The sequence below is a fragment of the Ovis aries genome, chromosome 5, assembly GCF_016772045.2.
Source record: "Ovis aries strain OAR_USU_Benz2616 breed Rambouillet chromosome 5, ARS-UI_Ramb_v3.0, whole genome shotgun sequence".
Taxonomy (NCBI): Eukaryota; Metazoa; Chordata; class Mammalia; order Artiodactyla; family Bovidae; genus Ovis; species Ovis aries.
The window spans coordinates 87,974,156-87,998,199 of record NC_056058.1 but is presented as its reverse complement, the minus strand read 5'-3'; the positions used below and the strand labels follow the sequence as shown (position 1 = coordinate 87,998,199).

Below are 24,044 nucleotides of genomic sequence, written 5' to 3'. Positions count from 1 at the left end.
GACAATTCAAATGAAGATGCAAAGTAAGAGCAATCAGATAAATGAGTCTGGATCGGGGTGGTGAAGACGCTAGTGATAAAAATTCAGGAGTTCTCATTTTACAGATGATATTTAAGAAAACAGGTGGGGATGGTCTAGCCTACAGAGTGAGTATAGGTGGACCCCAATATTTATCGGTCAGAAAGACTAACACAAGCAACAGGAAGGGGTTGCCAGAGAGAAAAGAGTTAACAGTGGGAAAGTGTGGTGCACCAGATGCCCACAGGAGAAGAGCCAGCTTCCAGAGGCGGAAGTGCCCAAGGGTGGCAAAAAGTGAAAAATCAATGAACATAAAGGGTTTTCAAGAGTCTCTGCACTTGTATTCTTGCCTGGAAAATCCCATGGACAAAGGAGCCTAGTGGGCTACAGTCCACCAGGTCATAAAGAGTTGGACACGACTTAGTGACTAACACAACCACAGCCTAACCCAGTGTCTCAAAAATATTATGTAAAAATGTATGACAGTATAAAGTTATTAGAGACATTTTATATTTAAAAGAGAGAGAGAGAGTCTGCCTACCAATGCAGGGGACAAAAAAAAAAGTCTCTGCAGCATAATGGTGGGAGCTGGAGGGAAAGACTCGCTGAAGGAAGCAACACAGAAGTCTACTGGCTTCAGAATGGAGAAATTAAAACTATCCATTGAGGTAACCATACAGGAGTCAAAACTGAAAGAACTAAAAAAAAAAAATGAAAGAACTACATACATCAGCACAGGTGTTTCTCAAAAATATGTTGCTGAACAACAGAAAAAAGCACATCGTGAGACAATACTGGAAGAATCTCATCTCCATAATTACCAAAACAGGTAAACCTAAACAGCATATGGTTTGTGGTAAAACTATAAAGAAAAGCAAGGTAGTAATTCCTTGTGAAATTCAGGATAGAGATTATCTGCAAGATGGGGAGAGGTTATCCTACCCTCTTAGGAATGCATGAGAGAAGGTGCAGGGTGGCTAGTGCTCAGCGTCTGATAGAGCTGCATTTCCTAAGTTACGTGGTGGTGATTTTATTACTGTAAACTGCACATACACATTCTGTTCACTGTTTTTTGGTAGAACTCATAGAATTTCACAATATAGACATTTAAAGGAACTAGAACAATCAAAATGTTCTCATGTTTGTAAAATAACATGTAACAAACACAAAGAAGAAGCACTATGCAATTTAAAAGCAGCAGTGAAAATCAACAAACAGCTCTTGATGGAATAACCAACGTGAGAATAAGAAGGAAAGACATATTCTTTCTTGTACACACATACACAAATGAAATATCTGAAATTAGTTTTCAAACTTGGCTTAGCTACTTATGAGTGATATCTTCATTATCTCAAGTCCTTATAGCTTTACCTTTAGATCAGAAATATGTAGATGTGTGGGAACTTATGTACGTACTGGGAATGCTGACCTACTGAAGGTTGGTATACTGTATGTATACTACAGCTATTGTTTAAACTACATTATTAAAATCTGTTTAACATAAAATCAAGATTAGTATTATTGTAACAGAATAGCAACTTGGTTCATAATTATTTTCTCATACTTACTAGCTACTTGGAAAACTGAATTATATGACTTTCTCTTCTAACAATATTCCCAGCATTCAAAGAGAGAAAATGCAAGAGCAATGAAGCAACAGGAAAATAAATAACATCAGACCAGAGAGGTAAATTTTTTCTAATTTTTAAAATTAAACCTTATGTTTTGACATAATTACAGATTCACATGCCCTTACAAGAAATAGAAAAGAGTGGTCTCCTCTACCCTTCCTTACTATCCTTCATAGATATTAATAACATCTTACATAATTATATCACAGCCAGGATATGAATGTTGATATAGTCAAGATACATTTTCATCACCACAGGGCTCCTCTATGTTGATTTTTATAGTGTTATTAAAATGCTATGAGTTACATGCTAGTGACAGCATGCGTTTTATAAGGAATCATTTGTGAATAATCTAGAAAGAACATAAATGAGTATGATAGAGATATTGGCATTCAGATTCTTCTTTTGGCATTTTCAACTCCCCTTCCAACTGAGTGTATGAACTAGTTTAAAATGGGTCTGAAATCTTTTTTTTTAATCACTTCTTCCATTCTTCTGCCCTACAAAGTAGAGAGCATATGATGATATATATTTCATGGGAGAAGAAAGAACACATATTTTTTTCTCATTTCTCTTACCATCTTAAATGCTTAAAAGGAAAAATGCTAAAATCTCCCAATGAATCAAAATACTTCTTTTCATGCTCATACCACTGCAGGGCTATTTAGAATGAAGTTTATTTCTAGAGTCTCATGTGATAGAGTTGCATCTTCTGGCTTGCCAAGCTGCAGACTCTGTTATAAAGACAACTTTTCTTCCTGGCAAGCTTCCAGGACAGCTCACTACCCACAGCTATCGTCCTCACCTCCAATCCCTGACTCACAGGATTGCTACAGCAAACTGGTGGCACATATGTTGTATCTTATGCACAGAATGTTCTGTGTATTAGAGCCCACTCAACAGTGACATAACCAAGCACACACTAAATAGCACTTGGCGTAAAACCACAACTTAGAAACCCTGAGGCCTAAAGTATCACCAGGCTTGACATCTTGAAACACAAGAAATGGTAGCACTGTCCAGAATGGGAGTTATACAAGTCCAGGGACAAACAGAGGGCTGCGGTGGGCAAGCTCCAAACTCCACGATCATGCTTCAAAGGGAGCAGACAGACAGCTTTGTTTCAATATATTAGAGCTTTGCTCCCAAAATACAGTTTAAAACATACTGCTTCCTCCCTTTCACTTGATGTCACCTAATAGAAAGGATGTTAAAAGTAGCTGTGAGACAGTCTCCTGAACCCATGGGTTTGAAGAAACACAAAGATCACAGGAAACACACAGCTAGTATTTGAAGTCCTGAAGAAGATTTTCAACTAGTTCAGGTAAAAATCAGACCAAAGACCCATACTTTTTGTTTCTTGTCTTACCCAGTTACATCCTGAAGAAATTTTAAATCTCTACAGGTTTTTTTCACTTAAGTCATGTTTTAAAATGATAGTCTTTGTCTTTTTGTTTCTTTTGGGAAAGTTGATGATACATGTACATAAGACATTTTGCATTGTATAATCAACTTTTCCAAAAGAAACAAAAAGACAATAGACTACCACTTTAAAACATGACCTAAGTGAAAAGAATGGAACTGGGCCAAAGATAAAGCTTAATGTAATAGACATAATGTGAGTTATGATGGTATCATCAGAAAATAATATATCGCATCTTCTCTGTTTCATGACACAAGCCATATTTGTTGAAGAAGAGCTTCCTGTGTGTTGGATGCCTGCTGCCTGCTTACCTGGGTGCTGAAGTTGACAGACATCACTAGTCCTGCCCCATACTCTCTGGCCACTTGCAGACTAATGAGAGTGGCCTTCTTATGAGCCACCGGCAGTCGAGAACCCACAGAGAAGTACACGAGACTTGGAGGCTTATCACGCTGTAATAATTTAATCTGTGCAAATCTGGCACTGTTGTTTAGAGCTGCTCCAGCTGTTACTTCGTACAGTTCCACAAAAAAATCTATTTCACTTTGAGGTATCTGCCAATGAGAAAAAAAAAGAGGAGGGGGGGAATGATAATTACAAATAGATTTCTATTTTAAAATAATTCTGACATTAAGAAATAGCATCATTCGTACACACTATAACAGAAATAAATATATATTTAGAGATACAGTCTGTATAATTACAGAATTAAATTCTTACGTTAGATTACCATGAGTTTTTTTTTTTTTTCAGTCTTTCTTCAACACCTTTACTCTCTCTGGGAGAGCATCTTACTAGAAAATCAATGTCAGGAGATAATCTATGCATATACTTCAATAAACAAAAGGATACACAAAGTATAATGCACAGAATGAAAATGTTATCCAGTAGTTAAAAAGAATGAACTATTTCAATATTTTTCAACGTGGATGGATCCAAAAACATGACAATGAGTAAAAAAAAATCACGTTTGATAATGATATGTATGCCATGCTACGACAAATGGAAAATTTTTAATTACATAAAGCTTACTACATCTTGTTACTGGATACACATTTCACTGAAGGGTAAAAAAGAAACCAAGACACCAGGACAGTAGTGATCTCAGCTGGAGGGGTGGCCCTGAGTTCAGGGCAGGGTGTGGAGCTGAAAAAAACAGGACAGGGGAGAAAGCAGCTTCAACTCTGTAAGGTTTCATTGTTAAAGTTTTACATAAATTGGCCAAGTATTGATGGGTTAATTTAGTGGTCTCAGGCATTATTCAAAATTTCCCTAAATTCAGTATCAAGAAATCTAAATTTAGTCTGTTGGTTATGGTTTGGTCATGTTTTCCCTAGGTTCTGTGTCAACAGTCTCAGATAATTTATTTTCTGAAGCCTGCATTCAATTCTGTAACATACTGTTAATCACCCATTTTTACTTATTTTCTCTTACATAATAATTAAGAAATCGTAGCATTATTTTTAGCTTCCTAGCATAACTCCAAGAAGCTAAACTGATGCATTTTCAACTGTATGTCTCACTGTCTAACTTGATATAATGCAACCTTTTTTTCTATCAGCCAGGATCTTAGTAATAGTTTGTTTTGTGATCATTTTAATGAGAATCATTATGTCATGAAACAATACAACAAATTCTTCAGTATTATTCAAAATGATTTATATAGTAGCACAGTAAATGAACCAAATCTCTTTTTATTGTCTGAAGAAACATATTTAGTTTTCATGCGATATAGATTTTCTTTATTTTGCTGATTAACTCTCAGTAAATGTTGAAATGAAGGTAAATGTTTTTCCCACTTTTGGCAAACTAAATTGGTAAATACAATAAACTGCAGCACTTGAAAAGTATGGGTAACTATATTCAACAACTATTATTCCCTAACAGCCAATGAGCTTGAGTTCACAATAATTTCATTTAACTAAGAACTTCAGAATATTACATTTCAACAAACTCTTGCCTTTTCTTCAGTATAGTATTTCTTCTCATTGTGATGATGATTAAAACATTACTTATAACTACTCTGAGTCAAAAAAATATGTTGTAATCTAAGTAGGGAACCATAGAAATTGAACAAATGTGCAGATGGGTGCCAAGACATAATCAGAAGAGACAAAAGGAATCTTTCAGTCTAACAACAGAATACTCGTTCAAAGACTATGCCTGAAGTATACCGGGAAAGCAAAACTCACAGATGGTTATCTGAACCTCTCTGGACCTAAATATGACTGGAGACCTCACAAGGACTCAAGTTCCTTTCCTAGTTAGGTCAGCAGCATTCCAAGATGATCTTTTGCCCAACTAGTATAAAATAATTTTTTTGTGGGCCCAGACCTGCTCAGAAGCAAGCAAAGTAATAAATAAGCAAGATCTTACTTAAATAGTTCTTAAAGAAATATGTGCAACAAATGTTTCAACAATCTGTTTAAACAGACTTTGTGGGTTAAGAAATGCATCCTAAGTTTATAAACTATGACCTTCATACATTTTCCTAATATAGACCATATGATAGAACCATAGAACCATAAGATACTCAGCAGAGAAAGGGTGCATGAACTGGAATTCAAAAGATGAATTCCAATCTTTACTGAGTACTCAACCTGGGGAAAGTTACTTAAGTTCTTTATAACTTGAAAATAAAAAAACTGAATGACTATAGGAACGATAATTAAAGATACAGACACGACTGAGCGACTGAACTGAACTGAACTGAAGAGTAGAAAAACGTTAAGATGAGCGTCAGTAGACAGACTGGACTTAAGAAAAACCGCCATCAGTCAGTGGTGCAACTCTGCAGATCAAAGCATGCATTGTGCTCACTCTCTTACGTTGCCACTCATCTACTGCCAGTGTTTATGTGGCTACTACTCAGCTCCACTCCCATTCATTCTGAATAACAGTAATATCAAGCCACCCTATGAAGAGCCAACTCCTTGCCGAGAACCATTTGAAATACCTCTCATTCATTATGTCATTTAATATAACGGCCCTGTTATTAACTCCACCAAGTCTGAGAAGCTCAGGAAAACTTAGCAACTTGTTTGATGTCACAAACTATTTAGTGGAAGAGTCAAAATTTGAACCCCCCCCCCAAAAAAGGTTTGAACCCAGGTCTTCTATCATCTTATGTATGAACCTAACAGAAACAGAAGATATTAAGAAGAGGTAGCAAGAATATACAGAAGAACTATACAAAAAAAAAAGTTAATGACCAAGATAACCATGATGGTGTGATCACCCACCTAGAGCCAGACATCCTGGAATGCGAAGTCAAGTGGGCCTTAGGAAGCATTACTATGAATAAAGCTATTTGGAGGTGAAGGAATTCCAGCTGAGCTATTGCAAATCCTAAAAGATGATGCTGTGAAAGTGCTTCCCTCAGCACGGCAGCAAATTTGAAAACTCAGCAGTACACATGACTGGAAAAGGTCAGTTTTCATTCCAATTCCAAAGAAAGGCAATGCCAAGGAATGTTCAAACTATCGCACAATCACACTCAATTCACATGCTAGCACGGTAATGCTCAAAAGCCTCTCAAGCTAGGGTTCAACAGTATGTGAACTGAGAACTTCCAAATATACAAGCTGGATTTAAAAAGACAGAGGAACCATACTAAAACTAACAATATTTGCTAGATCATGAAGACAGCAAGAAATTCCAGAAAAACATCTGCTTCACTGACTATGCTAAAGCCTTTGACTGTGCATCACAGCAAACTGTGGAAAATTCATCAAGTGATGGGAATACCAGACCACCTTATCTGCCTCCTGAAAAATCTGTATTCAGGTAAAGAAGCAACAGTTTGAACCGGACATGGAACAATGAACTGGTTCCAAATTGGGAAAAGAATACAACAAGGCTGTATATTATCACCCTGCTTCAGTTCAGTTCAGTTCAGTCACTCAGTCGTGTCCGACTCTTTGCGACCCCGTGAATTGCAGCACGCCAGGCCTCTCTGTCCATCACCATCTCCTGGAGTTCACTCAGACTCATGTCTATCGAGTCTGTGATGCCATCCAGCCATCCCATCCTCTGTCGTCCCCTTCTCCTCCTGCCCCCAATCCCTCCCAACATCAGAGTCTTTCCAATGAGTAAACTCTTCGCATTAGGTGGCCAGAGTACTGGAGTTTCAGCTTTAGCATCATTCCTTCCAAAGAAATCCCAGGGTTGATCTCCTTCAGAATGGACTGGTTGGATCTCCTTGCAGTCCAAGGGACTCTTAAGAGTCTTCTCCAACACCACAGCTCAAAAGCATCAATTCTTCGGCGCTCAGCTTTCTTCACAGTCCAACTCTCACATCCATACATGAACACTGGAAAAACCATAGCCTTGACTACACGGACCTTTGTTGGCAAAGTAATGTCTCTGCTTTTGAATATGCTATCTAGGTTGGTCATAACTTTTCTTCCAAGGAGTAAGCGTTATTTAACTTTAATGCGGAGTACATCATGTAAAATGCCAGGGCAGATAAAGCACAAGCGGAAATCAAGATTGCCGAGAGAAATATCAATAACCTCTGGTATTCAGATGACACCACTCTCATGGCAGAAAGGAAAGAGGAACTAAAGAGCATCTTGATGGTGGTAAAAGAGTGAAAAAGCTGGCCTAAAACTCAATATTCAAAAAACTAAGATCATGGCATCTGGTTCCATCACTTCATGGCAAATAGATGGGGAAAAAAATGGAAACAGCGACAGACTTTATTTTCTTGGGCTCCAAAATCACTACAGACAGTGACTACAGTAATGGAATTAAAAGACACTTGCTCCTTGGAAGAAAAACTATGAAAAACCTAGACAGCATATTAAAACACAGAGACATACTTTGACAACAAAGGTCTGTATAGACAAAGCTATGGTTTTCCCGGTAGTCATATATGGTAGTGAGAGTTGGACCATACAGAAGGCCGAGTGCCAAAGAATTGATGCTTTCGAACTGTGGTGCTGGAGAAGATGCTTGAGTGTCACCTGGACTGCAAGGAGATCCAACCAGTCAATCCTAAAGGAAATAATCCTGAATGTTCATTGGAAGGACTGATGCTGAAGCTGAAACTCCAATACTTTGGCCACCTGATACAAAGAACTGACTCATTGGAAAAGACCCTGATGCTTGGAAAGACTGAAGGCAGGAAAGGAAGGGGAAGACAAAGGAAGAGATGGTTGTATGGCATCACCAACTAAATGGACATGAGTTTGAGCAAATTCCAGGATATGGAGAAGCTTGGCATGCTGCAGTCCATGGGGTCACAAAGAGTCAGACACAATTGAGCAAGTGCACAACAACAAAACTGAAGATGTGGGTGACATACTGGAGGAAGTGATATTTTTATTAGTCCTTAAGTATGTCAAGGTTGTATATTGTCACCCTGTTTATTTAACTTATATGCAAAGTACATCATGAGAAACGCTGGGCTGGAAGAAGCACAAGCTGGAATCAAGATTGCCAGGAGAAATATCAATAGCCTCAGATATGCAGATGACACCACCCTTATGGCAGAAAGTGAAGAGGAACTAAAAAGCCTCTTGATGAAAGTGAAAGAGGAAAATGAAAAAGTTGGCTTAAAGCTCAACATTCAGAAAACGAAGATCATGGCATCCGGTCCCATCACTTCATGTCAAACAGATGGGGAAACAGTGGAAACAGTGTCAGACTTTATTTTGGGGGGCTCCAAAATCACTGCAGATGATGATTGAAGCCATGAAATAAAAAGACGCTTACTCTTTGGAATGAAAGTTATGACCAACCTAGATAGCATATTCAAAAGCAGAGACATTACTTTGCCAACAAAGGTCCATCTAGTCAAGGCTATGGTTTTTCCAGTGGTCATGTATGGATGTGAGAGTTGGACTGTGAAGAAAGCTGAGCGCCGAAGAATTGATGCTTTTGAACTGTGGTGTTGGAGAAGACTCTTGAGAGTCCCTTGGACTGCAAGGAGATCCAACCAGTCCATTCTGAAGGAGATCAACCCTGGGATTTCTTTGGAAGGAATGATGCTGAAGCTGAAACTCCAGTACTTTGGCCACCTCATGCAAAGAGTTGACTCATCTGAAAAGACCCTGATGCTGGGAGGGATTGGGGGCAGGAGGAGAAAGGGATGACAGAGGATGAGATGGCTGGGTGGCATCACTGACTCGATAGACGTGAGTCTAAGTGAACTCCGGGAGTTGGTGATGGACAGGGAGGCCTGGTGTGCTGCAATTCATGGGGTCACAACAAGTTGGACATGACTGAGCGACTGAATTGAACTGAACTGAACTGAAGGGAGAGTTAGGAAATGTTGAGTTGTGGGGGTTGAGGAAGGCATAAGACTATTTGGACAAATGCAAAGAGGAGGACTTAAACTTATCAAGTAGAATAACATGACCAAAAGTTTTGAATATTGAACCTTCAGTTCCTTTTCTTTAGTGTATTAGAAACCATAGCAACTGATCAAACCTCCACTCAACAAAAGCAAAATATAATATTTGTATAAATTAGGAGTTTGGGATTAGTACATACACACTACTATACAGAAAACAGGTATACAGGACCTACTGTATGGCACAGAGAATTATACTTGTTACCTTGCAATACGTACAATGGAAAAGAATATGAAGACAACTGTATACACACACACACACACAGACACACACACACATATGTATGTTATTGTTTAGTTGTTTATTCATGTCCAACACTTTGTGACCCCATCTGGTGGCTCTGTCTGTGGAATTCTCCAGGCAGGAATACTGGAGTGGGTTGCCATTCTCTTCTCTTGGGCAGCTTCCTGACCCAGGGAGAGAACCCAGGTCTCTAGCGATGAATGTGGATTCTTTACCACCTGAGCCATCAAGGAAGCCCTCATGTACATATAAGCTAACACATCACTGTACATTAACTATACTTCAATCTCAAAATTTTTAAAAATGAAATTCTTGGATAAAAAATCAGTGGGAACTCAATATTTTAAAGTTGTTTTCTAGCTCCATCACTACCAAGATGGTTCATAGCCATAGCTGTGTCAACCATCAACTCTTATGCCTATCTCCAGAACAAAGACTCAGATCTCTGAAATGCTGATGAAAGAAATCAAATCCTTGGATGTCTTAGGGCAGGAAAATTCAAGAAGGCTCTAAAACATAGGCTATTGCTATAAAGCAAATAAGTATCCAGAGATGTTAAAGCAATACGAAGAGACACAAGAGTAGCTTAGTAGATCTTTCAGTGTCTATGATATGACTACTGAAGAAGAAGTGGGCATCAGAGGATGAGATGGCTGGAAGGCATCACCAAAGCAATGAACATGGACTTGGGCAAACTCCAGAAGATGGTGAGGGACAGGGAGGCCTGGTGTGCTGCAGTCCATGGGGTCGCAAAGAGTCAGACATGACTGGGCGACTGAACAATAAGAAAAACAAAAATGAAAGTATTTAGTAAGCAATTAAAATTAGATGAATTTGAATCTATAACATAATGGTACTTAAAGGAGAAATTTATGGCGATGTATTTTTTTAAATGGTTAAAATGAAAAATGTGAGTGTTCAGTTCAGTTCAGTCCCTCAGTCGTGTCCGACTCTTTGCAACCCCATGAATCGCAGCACACCAGGCCTCCCTGTCCATCACCAACTCTCGGAGTTCACTCAGACTCACATCCATCGAGTCAGTGATGCCATCCAGCCATCTCATCCTCTGTCGTCCCCTTCTCCTCCTGCCCCCAATGCCTCCCAGCATCAGGGTCTTTTCAAATGAGTCAACTCTTCGCATGAGGTGGCCAAAGTACTGGAGTTTCAGCTTTAGCATCATTCCTTCCAAAGAAATCCCAGGGTTGATCTCCTTCAGAATGGACTGGTTGGATCTCCTTGCAGTCCAAGGGACTCTCAAGAGTCTTCTCCAACACCACAGCTCAAAAGCATCAATTCTTCGGCGCTCAGCTTTCTTCACAGTCCAATTCTCACATCCATACACGACTACTGGAAAAACCATAGCCTTGACTAGACGGACCTTAGTCAGCAAAGTAATGTCTCTGCTTTTGAATATGCTATCTAGGTTGGTCATAACTTTTCTTCCAAGGAGTAAGCGCCTTTTAATTTCATGGCTTCAATCATCATCTGCAGTGATTTTGGAGCCCCCCAAAAATAAAGTCTGACACTGTTTCCACTGTTTCCCCATCTGTTTGCCATGAAGTGATGGGACCAGATGCCATGATCTTCGTTTTCTGAATGTTCAGCTTTAAGCCAACTTTTTCACTCTCCTCTTTTACTTTCATCAAGAGGCTTTTAGTTCCTCTTCACTTTCTGCCATAAGGGTGGTATCATCTGCATATCTGAGGTTATTGAGATTTCTCCCGGCAATCTTGATTCCAGCTTGTGTTTCTTCCAGTCCAGCATTTCTCATGATGTACTCTGCATATAAGTTAAATAAGCAGGGTGACAATATACAGCCTTGACGTGTATAATTAATATTTTATTAGTTTTAATATATAAGGTAATGTTAGCATATCAATAAAGTTATACCTTTAATTAAGTATATATTGATTTATTAGTGAGTGGTAAACATTCTTCTCTGTGCATGTATGTAGGAAGGAGTTAATAAAAAATGCTAGTAATACAATCATTTCTAGGAAAAATACAAATTGTACCAAAAATAGGAATAAATTTTTAGGACCTGTGAAACGCATGCAAATGAAAACATGTCAGAAGCTAAAGAGCACTTCATATAGAAGGTGAGAGATGATGCAGTTTATATTCATTCAAATATGGTAGAACAGATGAATTGCAAAGATGCACCAAGATCACAGATTTGTTATCTCATTTCTTTTCAATTTGTGCCACATTCCCTAGCATGTGGGACCTTACCGGGGATCGAGCCCATGGCCCCTACACTGGAAGGAAGAGTCTTAACCACCAGGCTGCTAAGGAAGTCCCTGTTATCTCCTTTTTTATGAAGTAGGGCCCCCAGCTTGCCCTTACAAATATAACAAGATATTAAATGAGGCAGGTCTATCTTTTTTTTTTTTTAAATTTCAGGTCTATCTTTTCAATGCCCCTATAGACCAGCTCAGTGTTTGACGGTGACAGGGCATTGGTTAAGCATCCCTGCAAGATTTAAAGAACAAATCACTCTGGGGAAAATGCATGGTGCTGAAAACATTAACTTGTAAAGCATGAACTTAAAAAACCATGTTGATCTCACAAGTCACGTCATAAAGTGGATCTCAATCCACTGTCCAGGAATTCTCATTTGAAATAGCTTCAGACAAGCATTAGGATCTGTGGTCCTAACAAAGAACAAAGTGGTGATAACCAAGTAACCTGAACTGATCTGAGACGAGTGGTCTTTCTCTTCTGGAACCATCAAAACTCCTACAATTCTGGGAAGATACGAAACTATGTATTACTATAACCTTAGAGAACATCAATACAATGCTTCAGGAACTCTCAGAAAGTGGAAAACCAAATAGACAAAAAAATGAATGAAGAGTTAAATCTACAAGATTATTATTTAGAATGGGTTTAACTACAACTACCCATTTGGAAATAATTTTATTTGTGCAATGCTTTTTGTGCTGTTCAAAGTTTTTGGCATGTACAAAAAAATCGTGATACTTTTGAACATTCAAAATATTATGGCTAGTTTTTGTATTAAATATTTGAGTTTAATAAATTAAGTGGTAGACAAGGAATAAATGCTATTGAGTGATCCTTGGACATTAAAGTATCATAGAATAGTCATTTTTTAAAAAGTGACACATGATTACTAAATGATTAAAACTCTGTTAGAACCTCAGCGGCCAATACCATTTGAACAATGCAGATTCCATTAGAATGAGGAGAGGAACGCCTGGCTCCTGGGTGCCATGTGCAACAAGAACCAACAGAAATTGATCCAAAGACTCAGTGAGCATGGGCTCTGTGCCCTTTGGTAGATCAGAGCTGACCTCCCTAACTAAATGGATAGCGAATGAGAGAACTTTCATGTTAAGGATGAAATCTATGGATACAATACAATGTAATCAAATCTATAGACATGATTAAAGGAAAAGAAATAAACATTCAGAGTAACCAGAAATAACACTAATCGGGCTGAAAATGACTCAAGGAACCATCCACCCTGTGAGCAGGTGGGCCAGGAAGAATCTTGGAAGTGACAAGAAATAGAACATAAAAAACTGATGAGCTTTTTCATTGCTGAGATACAAGTGACTTACAACGTACGTAAGTCTCAGGTGTACAACTGATGAGCTTATTTACAGAAACTCAGAGAAACTCAGACATTGCAGCTAGGTGGACACAGAGAATCTCCACGTGATGTACACATGTATATGTGTCAACAAAGTAGCTTGAAAATGACTAATTCTAAAGAAGTACAATCAGAATTCTACAACACCGGGCCTCATTGTTTCTTACCTTTCCAGGCTTGAGCTCAATGGTGATCAAGCCCTTTGTTTGGCCTGCCATGCAGACAGTGGTCCCTGCTACAGACAGAAGCTCATCCACCAGGCTCACACCATCTTTCTGGAGCACAGCAGCTGTTTTGTTAAATGTGACTCGCCAAAAGACCTTGACATCTTCGAAGGCTCTAGGAACAAAGCAAAACCTATGCCAGTGCAGTCAAAAACTGCATTATTCCTGAGGCTAATGTAGAATATATTACCACTACGTCTGAAGTGCACCTCTTCATTCAATACCAGCATTATCTCTCCCACTGAGAATGTTGAAAATAACCAGTTCTGCCCGCTACAGTTAAGCAATTAAGGCCAGAGTTTACGTGGCATTCTTTGACCACACTTCATTCAGTGATGATTAAGTATTTCTTGAAATATAATTCTGGATGCTATGTATCAGAAATATGAAAATAAAAATTATAGAGAGCCATTGCCTTGAAGTAAACGTTCCTCATTTGTCTTTTAACAAGAACCTTTCTAAAGGAAAGACAGTACTGCTAAAAATGGTCGTTACTATAAAGGACAAGAGATGATCTACCCTTTCTGATAATATTTAGACACAAAATGGAAAAGGTAACACTGACACACGCATCTGTCTGCATCCCAAGTGCACATACATCATGAACACTCAGATGTGTGCTATACTGTACTAAGCTGTAAGCAAAATACTGGTAATCCAAATCTTCCTAAATAGTACGTGGTTGTACATGCAGAGTGACAGAGAATAGTAAACATGATGAAGTGATGACCGACATAATCTGACATCTGCATGGTACTTAGTTAGTTCAGTTCGTTAGTTAGTTCAGTCGCTCAGTCGTGTCCGACTCTTTGCGACCCCATGAATCGCAGCACGCCAGGCCTCCCTGTCCATCACCATCTCCCGGAGTTCACTCAGACTCACGTCCATCGAGTCCGTGATGCGATCCAGCCATCTCATCCTCTGTCATCCCCTTCTCCTCCTGCCCCCAATCCCTCCCAGCATCAGAGTCTTTTCCAATGAGTCAACGCTTCGCATGAGGTGGCCAAAGTACTGGAGTTTGAGCTTTAGCATCATTCCTTCCAAAGAAATCCTAGGGCTGATATCCTTCAGAATGGACTGGTTGGATCTCCTTGCAGTCCAAGGGACTCTCAAGAGTCTTCTCCAACACCACAGGTTAAACTCATCCATTCTTCGGTGCTCAGCCTTCTTCACAGTCCAACTCTCACATCCATACATGACCACTGGAAAAACCATAGCCTTGACTAGACAGACCTTAGTCGGCAAAGTAATGTCTCTGCTTTTGAATATACTATCTAGGCTGGTCATAACTTTTCTTCCAAGGAGTAAGCGTCTTTTAATTTCATGGCTTCAATCACCATCTGCAGTGATTTTGGAGCCCAAAAAATAAAGTCTGACACTGTTTCTAATGTTTCCGCATCTATTTCCCATGGAGTGATGGGACCAGATGCCATGATCTTCGTTTTCTGAATGTTGAACTTTAAGCCAAATTTTTCACTCTCCTCTTTCACTTTCATCAACAGGCTTTTTAGCTCCTCTTCACTATCTGCCATAAGGGTGGTGTCATCCACATATCTGAGGTTATTGATATTTTTCCTGGCAATCCTGACTCCAGCTTGTGTTTCTTCCAGTCCAGCGTTTCTCATGATGTACTCTGCATGTAAGTTAAATAAGCATGGTGACAGTATACAGCCTTGACATACTCCTTTTCCTATTTGGAACCAGTCTGTTGTTCCATATCCAGTTCTAACTGTTGCTTCCTGACCTGCATACAGATTTCTCAAGAGGCAGGTTAGGTGGTCTGGTATTCCCATCTCTCTCAGAATTTTCCACAGTTTATTGTGATCCACACAGTCAAAGGCTTTGGCATAGTCAATAAAGCAGAAATAGATGTTTTTCTGGAACTCTCTTGCTTTTTCCATGATCCAGCGGATATTGGCAATTTGATCTCTGGTTCCTCTGCCTTTTCTAAAACCAGCTTGAACATCATGGAGTTCACAGTTCACGTATTGCTGAAGTCTAGCTTGGAGAATTTTGAGCATTACTTTACTAGCATGTGAGATGAGTGCAATTGTGTGGTAGTTTGAGCATTCTTTGGCATTGCCTTTCTTTGGGATTGGAATGAAAACTGACCTTTTCCAGTCCTGTGGCCACTGCTGAGTTTTCCAAACTTGCTGGCATATTGAGTGCAGCACTTTCACAGTATCATCTTTCAGGATTTGAAACAGCTCAACTGGAATGCCATCACCTCCACTAGCTTTGTTCGTAGTGACGCTTTCTAAGGCCCACTTGACTTCACATTGCAAGATGTCTGGCTCTAGATTAGTGGTCACATCATCATGATTATCTGGGTCGTGAAGATTTTTTTTGTACAGTTCTTCTGTGTATTCTTGCCACCTCTTCTTAGTATCTTCTGCTTCTGTTAGGTCCAGACCATTTCTGTCCTTTATCGAGCCCATCTTAGCATGAAATGTTCCCTTGGTATCTCTAATTTTCTTGAAGAGATCTCTAGTCTTTCCCATTCTGTTGTTTTCCTCTATTTTTTTGCATTGATCGCTGAAGAAGGCTTTCTTATCTCTTCTTGCTATTCTTTGGAACTCTGCATTCAGATGCTTATATCTTTCCTTTTCTCCTTTGCTTTTCGCCTCTCTTCTTTTTCACAGCTATTTGTAAGGCCTCCCCAGACAGCCATTTTGCTTCTTTGCATTTCTTTTCCATGGGGATGGTCTTGATCCCTGTCTCCTGTACAATGTTACGAATCTCATTCCATAGTTCATCAGGCACTCTATCTATCAGATCTAGGCCCTTAAATCTATTTCTCACTTCCACTGGATAATCATAAGGGATTTGTTTTAGGTCATACCTGAATGGTCTAGCGGTTTTCCCTACTTTCTTCAATTTAATTCAATTCTTCTTGAATTTAGCAATAAGGAGTTCATGATCTGAGCCACAGTCAGCTCCCGGTCTTGTTTTTGTTGACTGTATAGAGCTTCTCCTGGCATGGTACTTAATAAAGTATTAAATGTTCAAGGCAGCCCTAATCAGGGCTCAATCACATCCGACTCTTTGCAACCCCATGAACTATACCCTACCACGCTCTTCTGTCCATGGGATTTTCCAGTCAAGAATACTGGAGTGGGTTGCCATTTCCTACTCCAGAGAAACTAGAGTATTTGAACACTGACATAAAATTCCACATCACTTTCTTCTACCAACATTTCATCCTGCTTCTACCATTTTATAAATGCAAATTAAACACTATGTAGACACACAGCATGTTATGTCTTCTATATAGATATAAACAAACCTGTTTGGTTGCCTTGTAACAGTAAGTTGCAGACTGCTCATCTCAGTTTCTTCACCCAGCTCCAGTCTACTCTGGGACTCCTCACTGAATCCTATAATGCCATTGTGAAGATCACTCCCTGGAAAGAAAAATAGAAGATGATGACATACCAAAGACTTTAAAAGGTCTCCGTTTCCCTCATCTATTCAGCTCAGATGGTATTAAAGCGAGAAATTCACAAGTGAATGGGGCAGGCAGGAGCTACAACTTTTAAAAGATCTTTACCCAAAACAGACTAGAATTAAAATGGTCACATCAAGGTAGTTGACACTGTGAGAACAAAGGACCTAAAGAAAGAAAACATTAAAGCCTGCTGCCCACACTGATACACACACTCATCTCTCTCTGAAGAGGCTCTACTTTTTATTTCAGTCCCTGATACTGCTGTTTAAAGTCAGCACATCCTGATAGAATATAAGTTCTACTGAATAGCCATTGTTTTATTTAGCGCTGTATCCCTGGTACCAAGAACGGTGTCTAAAAAATATTTAGTGAATCCATGACCTTCGTCTGATTGGTTTACTTCCCTATAAGAAAGTTGACCAAAAGGCCGCTGATGTTAAACATTTGGTTATTTTCCCCAGAGAAAAAACAGAACTATTAAGGAACTCTTTGGAATCTCAAAGTAAAAGAAAACTCCTCTGCGCAACTCTTGAGGTTACAGGCACCATCATACTACACAATTGTGTCAAAAACTGGAACAAACCCGCAGCCCACACTATGCTGAAGTAGTCACTCCAAACCCTGGCCAACACATAAGCTAGCGTCTCAGACAAGAGACATTATCAGTAAACAGCTCCTGCTGCTTTCTATTTCTCAATAACTCAGTTTTGCAAAGTGATTCTGAAAGCAATGACCCAGCGGAATCAGCCTCAAAAACCACCTGTAGCCATCACCCTGAAACCTGAAACTCCAAGTAGACAGAACTTCTGCAAGGAAACAGAAAACTACTGATCTGTCTCGAAAGTGTGAGTAAATGTGGAGCCTGCAGCTTAGGGACATGCAGATGATGGGCCACTCTTGTCCTGGGGGCTCATGGGTGTTTTATCTCAGCCATTGCCCATCCTCATCCTCACTAATTAATCACTACGACTGCATCTTAGTCCTGCATTGGAACCTGACCTTAAGTCTTTTTCTTCAGCAGCAATTCTTCTCTTGTCACTTTGAGTAGGAATTTCTTTTCTCAATTAACAACAAACAGATTATAACCATCTCAAAGCAGAACTTGCATTTTCTTTTTCAATGTAATAGTGACTAGCATGGTCCTAAGGAGTATAATACTTTCCTTGCAGCATCTACAATGATAAACTTTATGTCCAGTTTCTAGTAAGATGAATCAAGACTTCCAGAGTGCCAATGATCAGAAACAAAACTAAATAAACTATTTTCCCCTGATTTGTCTTGAGCGTTTGTTCTAATATCTAAATGTGAAACGATTATGAAGGTTAAAGATAAGAGGAATCAGCAAAATTAATGATATAGTTAAAAGATAAATACTAATTTAAAATAAAAGGCCAGATAAGGAGAAGACAGGAACATTCACAGAGTAAGGGAAGTCAGGGTATTTGATGTACAAAAGTGCTGATGAATTACACCACATGGCTCTAAGAGGAGTCAATCATTTGCCACATGTCTAAGATGCTTGGTGTTGGGCAGAGAAGAAAAACATTAGAGAACTTCACTGAGGCTCAACTGACTGACTGGTAAGTTAGGTTCAGAGCTGGCTGATGGGAACTGCCTGATGAGTTAGACTCAGAGCTGACCTATGGGTAAGCACTGGTATGCCATACTGACATAGTATTAGTGAACCATGTTGGTATGCGTTGGTATGCCAAACTGACTGAGGAGCACGTCCATTCCAGTTGGAGCACAGCTGCTATTCTGAGTCCCTAAGGGACCCTAACCACCACCACCCTAACCAATATAACATCTCCCATGATCCAGTAACTAATGGAGTAATGCTTCGGAGAGCAAAAAGCCTCCATCAACTATTGTGATTGGTCTGTACCTCTGTCAAACTACTTGCTAAATATTTTGACCGTCAACTCTGATCTTATTCAAATAAATATAACAAAATATTTATGTCATGGAATGGGGGAAGAGACTGTTGATTTAATTTTAAAAGAAATATATAGGTGGCATTAAGTTAATGTGAATCAAAACTCAGTAAATAACTTGGAGAATAGAATCTGCATTTACAATATTCAATAAACTGGATGATTAGGAATAAATGATAATTGTATAAATTTGCAGGGTTACATAAATGGGACGATGTTGGGTATAAGAGGAAGTTACACAAGTGCAAAATTATGACTGAATTATAACTGAACAGCTAAAATAAAATTCTAGGAAACACCAAATCTTGCAAGTGGAACATAAACATGTTTATTCTAAAAGTTTTCTTTTATTAAAAAAAAAGAAACATAAGGCATAGACTGCTGCTGCTAAGTTGCTGTTAAGTCATGTCAGTGATGTCCGATTCTGTGCGACCCCATAGATGGCAGCCCACTAGGCTCCCCTTCCCTGGGATTCTCCAGGCAAGAATACTGGAGTGGGTTGCCATTTCCTTCTCCAGTGCATGAAAGTGAAAAGCAAAAGTGAAGTCGCTCAGTCTTGTCCGACTCTTAGCAACCCCACAGACGACAGCCTACCAGACTCCTCCGTCCATGGGATTTTCCAGGCAAGAGTACTGGAGTGGGTCGCCAGTGCTTTCTCCGAGAGCATAGACGCTAAATGATTTAATCAGGGCCTCTGAATTAATGGTTGAGCTAAGTCAAAATTATATACTTCATGATTTTTAATTTTCTTTCCACTATACTGTTCTATTATAGTGTCATCTGAAACTCTAAAACACTGTGTAAGACTTACTAATGTTTATACAAAAGGGTAGACCAGGTAAGAATCATGAGATAGCCTTGTCAATACTCTAATTAGCGTTAAGTATATTGACAGGTTGAGCTAATCCACTTAAAAAAATACAGTATGATTTCAGAGAAAAATTGCAAATCATCACTAAAAAATTTTCAAACATGCACATATACACAACACAAACATTCCCAATAGTACAAAAGTTATATAAACTACATTGGTTCAAAAGCAGAACAAAAGGGAATAGTTATAATCTATTTCCCAACAGATATAAACAATTTTCTGACAATGACATCTTAGACTTTGCAATGGATTAATAACAGTGGTTGAGAAATTCAGAATGAGATTTCAAAATAGGACAGGCAATCATGTTGGGGTGATTAAATTAAGTATTTTCCAGAAGATATGCATGAATTTACAATGGAGTATTACTCAGCCGTTAAAAAGAATTCATTTGAATCAGTTCTGATGAGATGGATGAAACTGGAGCCAATTATACAGAGTGAAGTAAGCCAGAAAGAAAAACACCAATACAGTATACTAACACATATATATGGAATTTAGGAAGATGGCAATGACGACCCTGTATGCAAGACAGGAAAAAAGACACAGATGTGTATAACGGACTTTTGGACTCAGAGGGAGAGGGAGAGGGTGGGATGATTTGGGAGAATGGGAATTCTAACATGTATACTATCATGTAAGAATTGAATCGCCAGTCCATGTCTGACGTAGGGTGCAGCATGCTTGGGGCTGGTGCATGGGGATGACCCAGAGAGATGTTGTGGGGAGGGAGGTGGGAGGGGGGGTCATGTTTGGGAACGCATGTAAGAATTAAAGATTTTAAAATTTAAAAATTTTAAAAAAAAAAGAGAAAGGAAAAGAAAAAAAAAGTTTCTATATATTGTGGAAGTACAAATGTATAGAATGTTTAGTTAGCTCTGAGCTAAGTGACATTTACAGTCCGTTAAACTCTAGCCTGGCATCTCAGAACAACGTGATGAGTTTCTGTTAGGGTTTCACGCCACCGGAAAACAAAGTTTTAATGATCCACTATGAGTGATTTCCCTGGTGGCTCAGACAGTAAAGCGTCTGCCTACAATGCAGGAGACCCATGTTCACCCTCTGGGTCGGGAAGGTCCTCTGGAGAAAGAAATGGTAACCCACTCCAGTACTCTTGCCTGGAAAATCCCATGGATGTTGGAGCGTAGTAGGCTACAGCCCACAAGGTCGCAAAGAGTTGGACACGATTGAGCAACCTCTATGTAATCTATGAGTGATTCAAGTAATTCACCTTCTTAAATTAAATTCAAGCTAGAATAATCTTACTACAAATTCTGTACCACAAAGGCACATGTTTAACCCCATCACTCCAAATATATACCTGTAATAATGATCATGGCAAAAGCTGCAAAGCCAGCGTCATCCTCTCCCTTCACGATCTGTGCTCCCCCTTGTGGGTCTGTGAGAAACACATAGAAGAATTCCTGTCCCTCGGGGTCACCATCATCCAGAATTGGAACCAACACTTTACGTTCTCTTTCTCCATCTACAAACGCAAGGATGAGAGTTTGCGCTCCAAAATCTTCTTCTTCGGTTGCCCATGTTAGGTTGGAAATCCCATGGCTGTCAGGAAAAGGCAATGCATTTGGTTCCTTCTGAGCAGATGTTTCACCGAAAGTTCTAACTGTTACGCTGACATTGCCAGCAGACCCACCAGTTCTCCGGACAAGAACCTCTGCAGCATTCAACGTGCCATTCTCCATTTCCTCTTCGACGTAAACAACAGGGGGCCCAAGACTAAATGTTCCATGAACGGAGGTATCTGTAGTTATAGTGGCTGCATTAGGCTTCTCAGACATGGCAGAGGTCCCAGCAAGAGTGACAAGGTCCTCAGGGATGGGAGATACGCCAGCCACCTCCGTAACCATGGCGACCACTTCGGTGGGCTGTGGAATGGCAGTAATCTCGGTTGTGTCAGGGTGTGTGGTAGCAGAGCTGGTTTCCAGAGGAAGGGCTGTGTCCACTGCTGCGGTCACAGCTGTCTTGGTGAAAGAAGTATCCGTTCCTGCCAGGTCATCATTATCCAATATTGTGATCACTGCCACGCTGAAATCTCGATTCAGGCGTGGTCTCCAATTAGCATCAAATTTTGGCAATCCTTTAATTTCCACTGAAGTTAGATTAATGTAAAAAATTTCTTCTATCTCAGGAAGCTCATCATCAATAATAATTATTTCAAAATCAACCTCAACTTGGAATTTTCGGAAAAGCAGTTCCCCATTCCGAACAGGCTCAAAGTCTTCCTGGGGCTTTGCCCTCCCTGCAGTTGTCTGATAGGAAACTTTAATAAGCTCCCCGCGGAACCCAAACAGTCTTTGTACGTGTAGTCTGATCATCTGTGTATCCTCCGACACAATGATATTTCTTGAACTGGGGGAAAATTGAAAGACTCCCATCGGTTCAATTTCAGCAACAGTGAAACCTGACCTGGAAAAAAAAATTAAACCATGAGAGAACTGATAAAAACCGGGGCTACCACTTGCAGAGAGTCATCTTTCATGCATGGAAGATGCTGCTCATGAGGGCGTCTTAAAAATGACATGCCCCTTCAAATTCCGTAAAACCCTACTAACTTTTTGACGAATATACCAGAGCACAAGAAATGAGCCACCAGGAGTTGCAGTGGTAGGTGACAGGACCTAACAAGTGTTAGCAAGGTGAGGCGCTCAGAGGTCACTGGTCTGTTTCTCCAATCACCCCACAGCAGCTCTTTGAAGGATCTGAAACGGCAGGTTCTCTCTCATAATCAGCACACAGGGGACCAAAATCAAAGTCTCACTGGATGTCGGTCAGATTTCCGATCTACCAGGCAGGAAGAGTTGCCCCTCCTAGATGTAAAAATCCTTGCTGGTTTCAGCTGGCCGGTAACGGGACTGTTTTCTCACACAAATGTTGCTAAAATCTTATATATGAACTGGAAGAATCATCCGTGATGACACTAATCGGTTCTTAGTGCTTTCATGTGGAATTCTGTGGGCTTCCCTGGTGGCTCAGCTGGTAAAGAATCTGCCTGCAATGTGGGAGACCTGGGTTTGATCCCTGGGTTGGGAAGATCGCCTGGAGAAGGGAATACCGTCTCCAGTATTCTCGCCTGGAGAATTCCATGGACTATATAGTCCATGGGGTCGCAAAGAGTCAGACATGACTGAGTGGCTTTCACTTCACTTCATGGAATTCTGTTGTGACTTAATCAGTTATCTCAGAAGTAACACCAGTAGCCCATCAGCCTAATCCAGACCACAGACATTATCTCTCTGGCTAATAGATTTTTTTTTTTCATCTAAATTTAAATGCATTCAGGGAGGACAACTTAGAGCCATCACTTTCTATTGTCAGTCATAGTTATGAGTTCAGACAGCCTAGGTTCATATCATGGCCCAAAACTTATCATCTGTGTGACACTGAGCCCATTATACAATCTATCTGTGACTTGTTTTATCTATAAAATGGGACTAACAATAGTATCTATGTCATATGGTTAGCATGAACAGTAAAAGTAGGAGTAAACGAATCTAAATACATACACATATATAGAGGCAATGCCTGGTCTAGGGTAAGCACTATAAAACTGTTAGCCTGAATTACTTTACTATACAGCAGAAATTAACACAACATTGTAAGTCAATTATACATCAATAAAATAAATTAAAAATTAAACTGATAGCTATTACTGTTCTCATTAAAGGCAACTGAATTTGTTAACCTAAAATATGTTGTGTCCACTTTTTGATTGACGTGTGTTAAATCAAAAGCCATACTGAATTATACCAACCAATATCTCCCATACATAAGCGTGTACACAAATATACTTGAACACACATTGGTTTTGCCCACACACTTTTCCCAGTTTCCAAATAAGTAAACTAAAGAACAGGAAGATTATGTAACTTTCCCAAAGTCACACAGCAAGTAAGTGACAGAGGCAGGATTAAACCCAGGAGTCTGGCTCTAAGATCTGTTCTCTGCTGTTCTGATCAACCCCATCCCACATATGAGAAAAGTCAACTGCTTTTGGTTGGGACATATTTACCTGCAAATATACTGGTATAATCTAACTCAAAAGTCACAGTATTATCCTACTACGATTTCTTATTCCTACTCTTTGTCAATAAGGAAAATCCGGTATTTGGGGCTACCTTTTCAGAAGACAGTTCCCTTTTAAAATACATGGCTTTGCCATCATGGTTCTTACTGGAGATGGCACCTCAAGCCAGCATTCTCGAGCCAGAGGTCATGATAAACTCTCCTCATGCAAGCAGCGTGTGGTGTGGCAT

The 24,044-nt window shown here is 39.6% G+C and overlaps 1 protein-coding gene across 1 annotated transcript in view; it reads right to left on the bottom strand.

Moving 5' to 3' along the window:
- Nucleotides 1–24,044, bottom strand: part of ADGRV1 (adhesion G protein-coupled receptor V1) — a 552,816-nt gene that overhangs the window by 315,191 nt on the left and 213,581 nt on the right. Inside the window, exons 74-77 of the mRNA XM_027970511.2 lie at nucleotides 21,092–22,197; nucleotides 16,801–16,918; nucleotides 13,458–13,629; nucleotides 3,384–3,626 (exon numbers count right to left, since the gene is read on the bottom strand). Coding sequence (XP_027826312.2) covers nucleotides 3,384–3,626; nucleotides 13,458–13,629; nucleotides 16,801–16,918; nucleotides 21,092–22,197 — 1,639 coding nt within the window. The remainder of the gene's footprint in view (nucleotides 1–3,383; nucleotides 3,627–13,457; nucleotides 13,630–16,800; nucleotides 16,919–21,091; nucleotides 22,198–24,044) is intronic.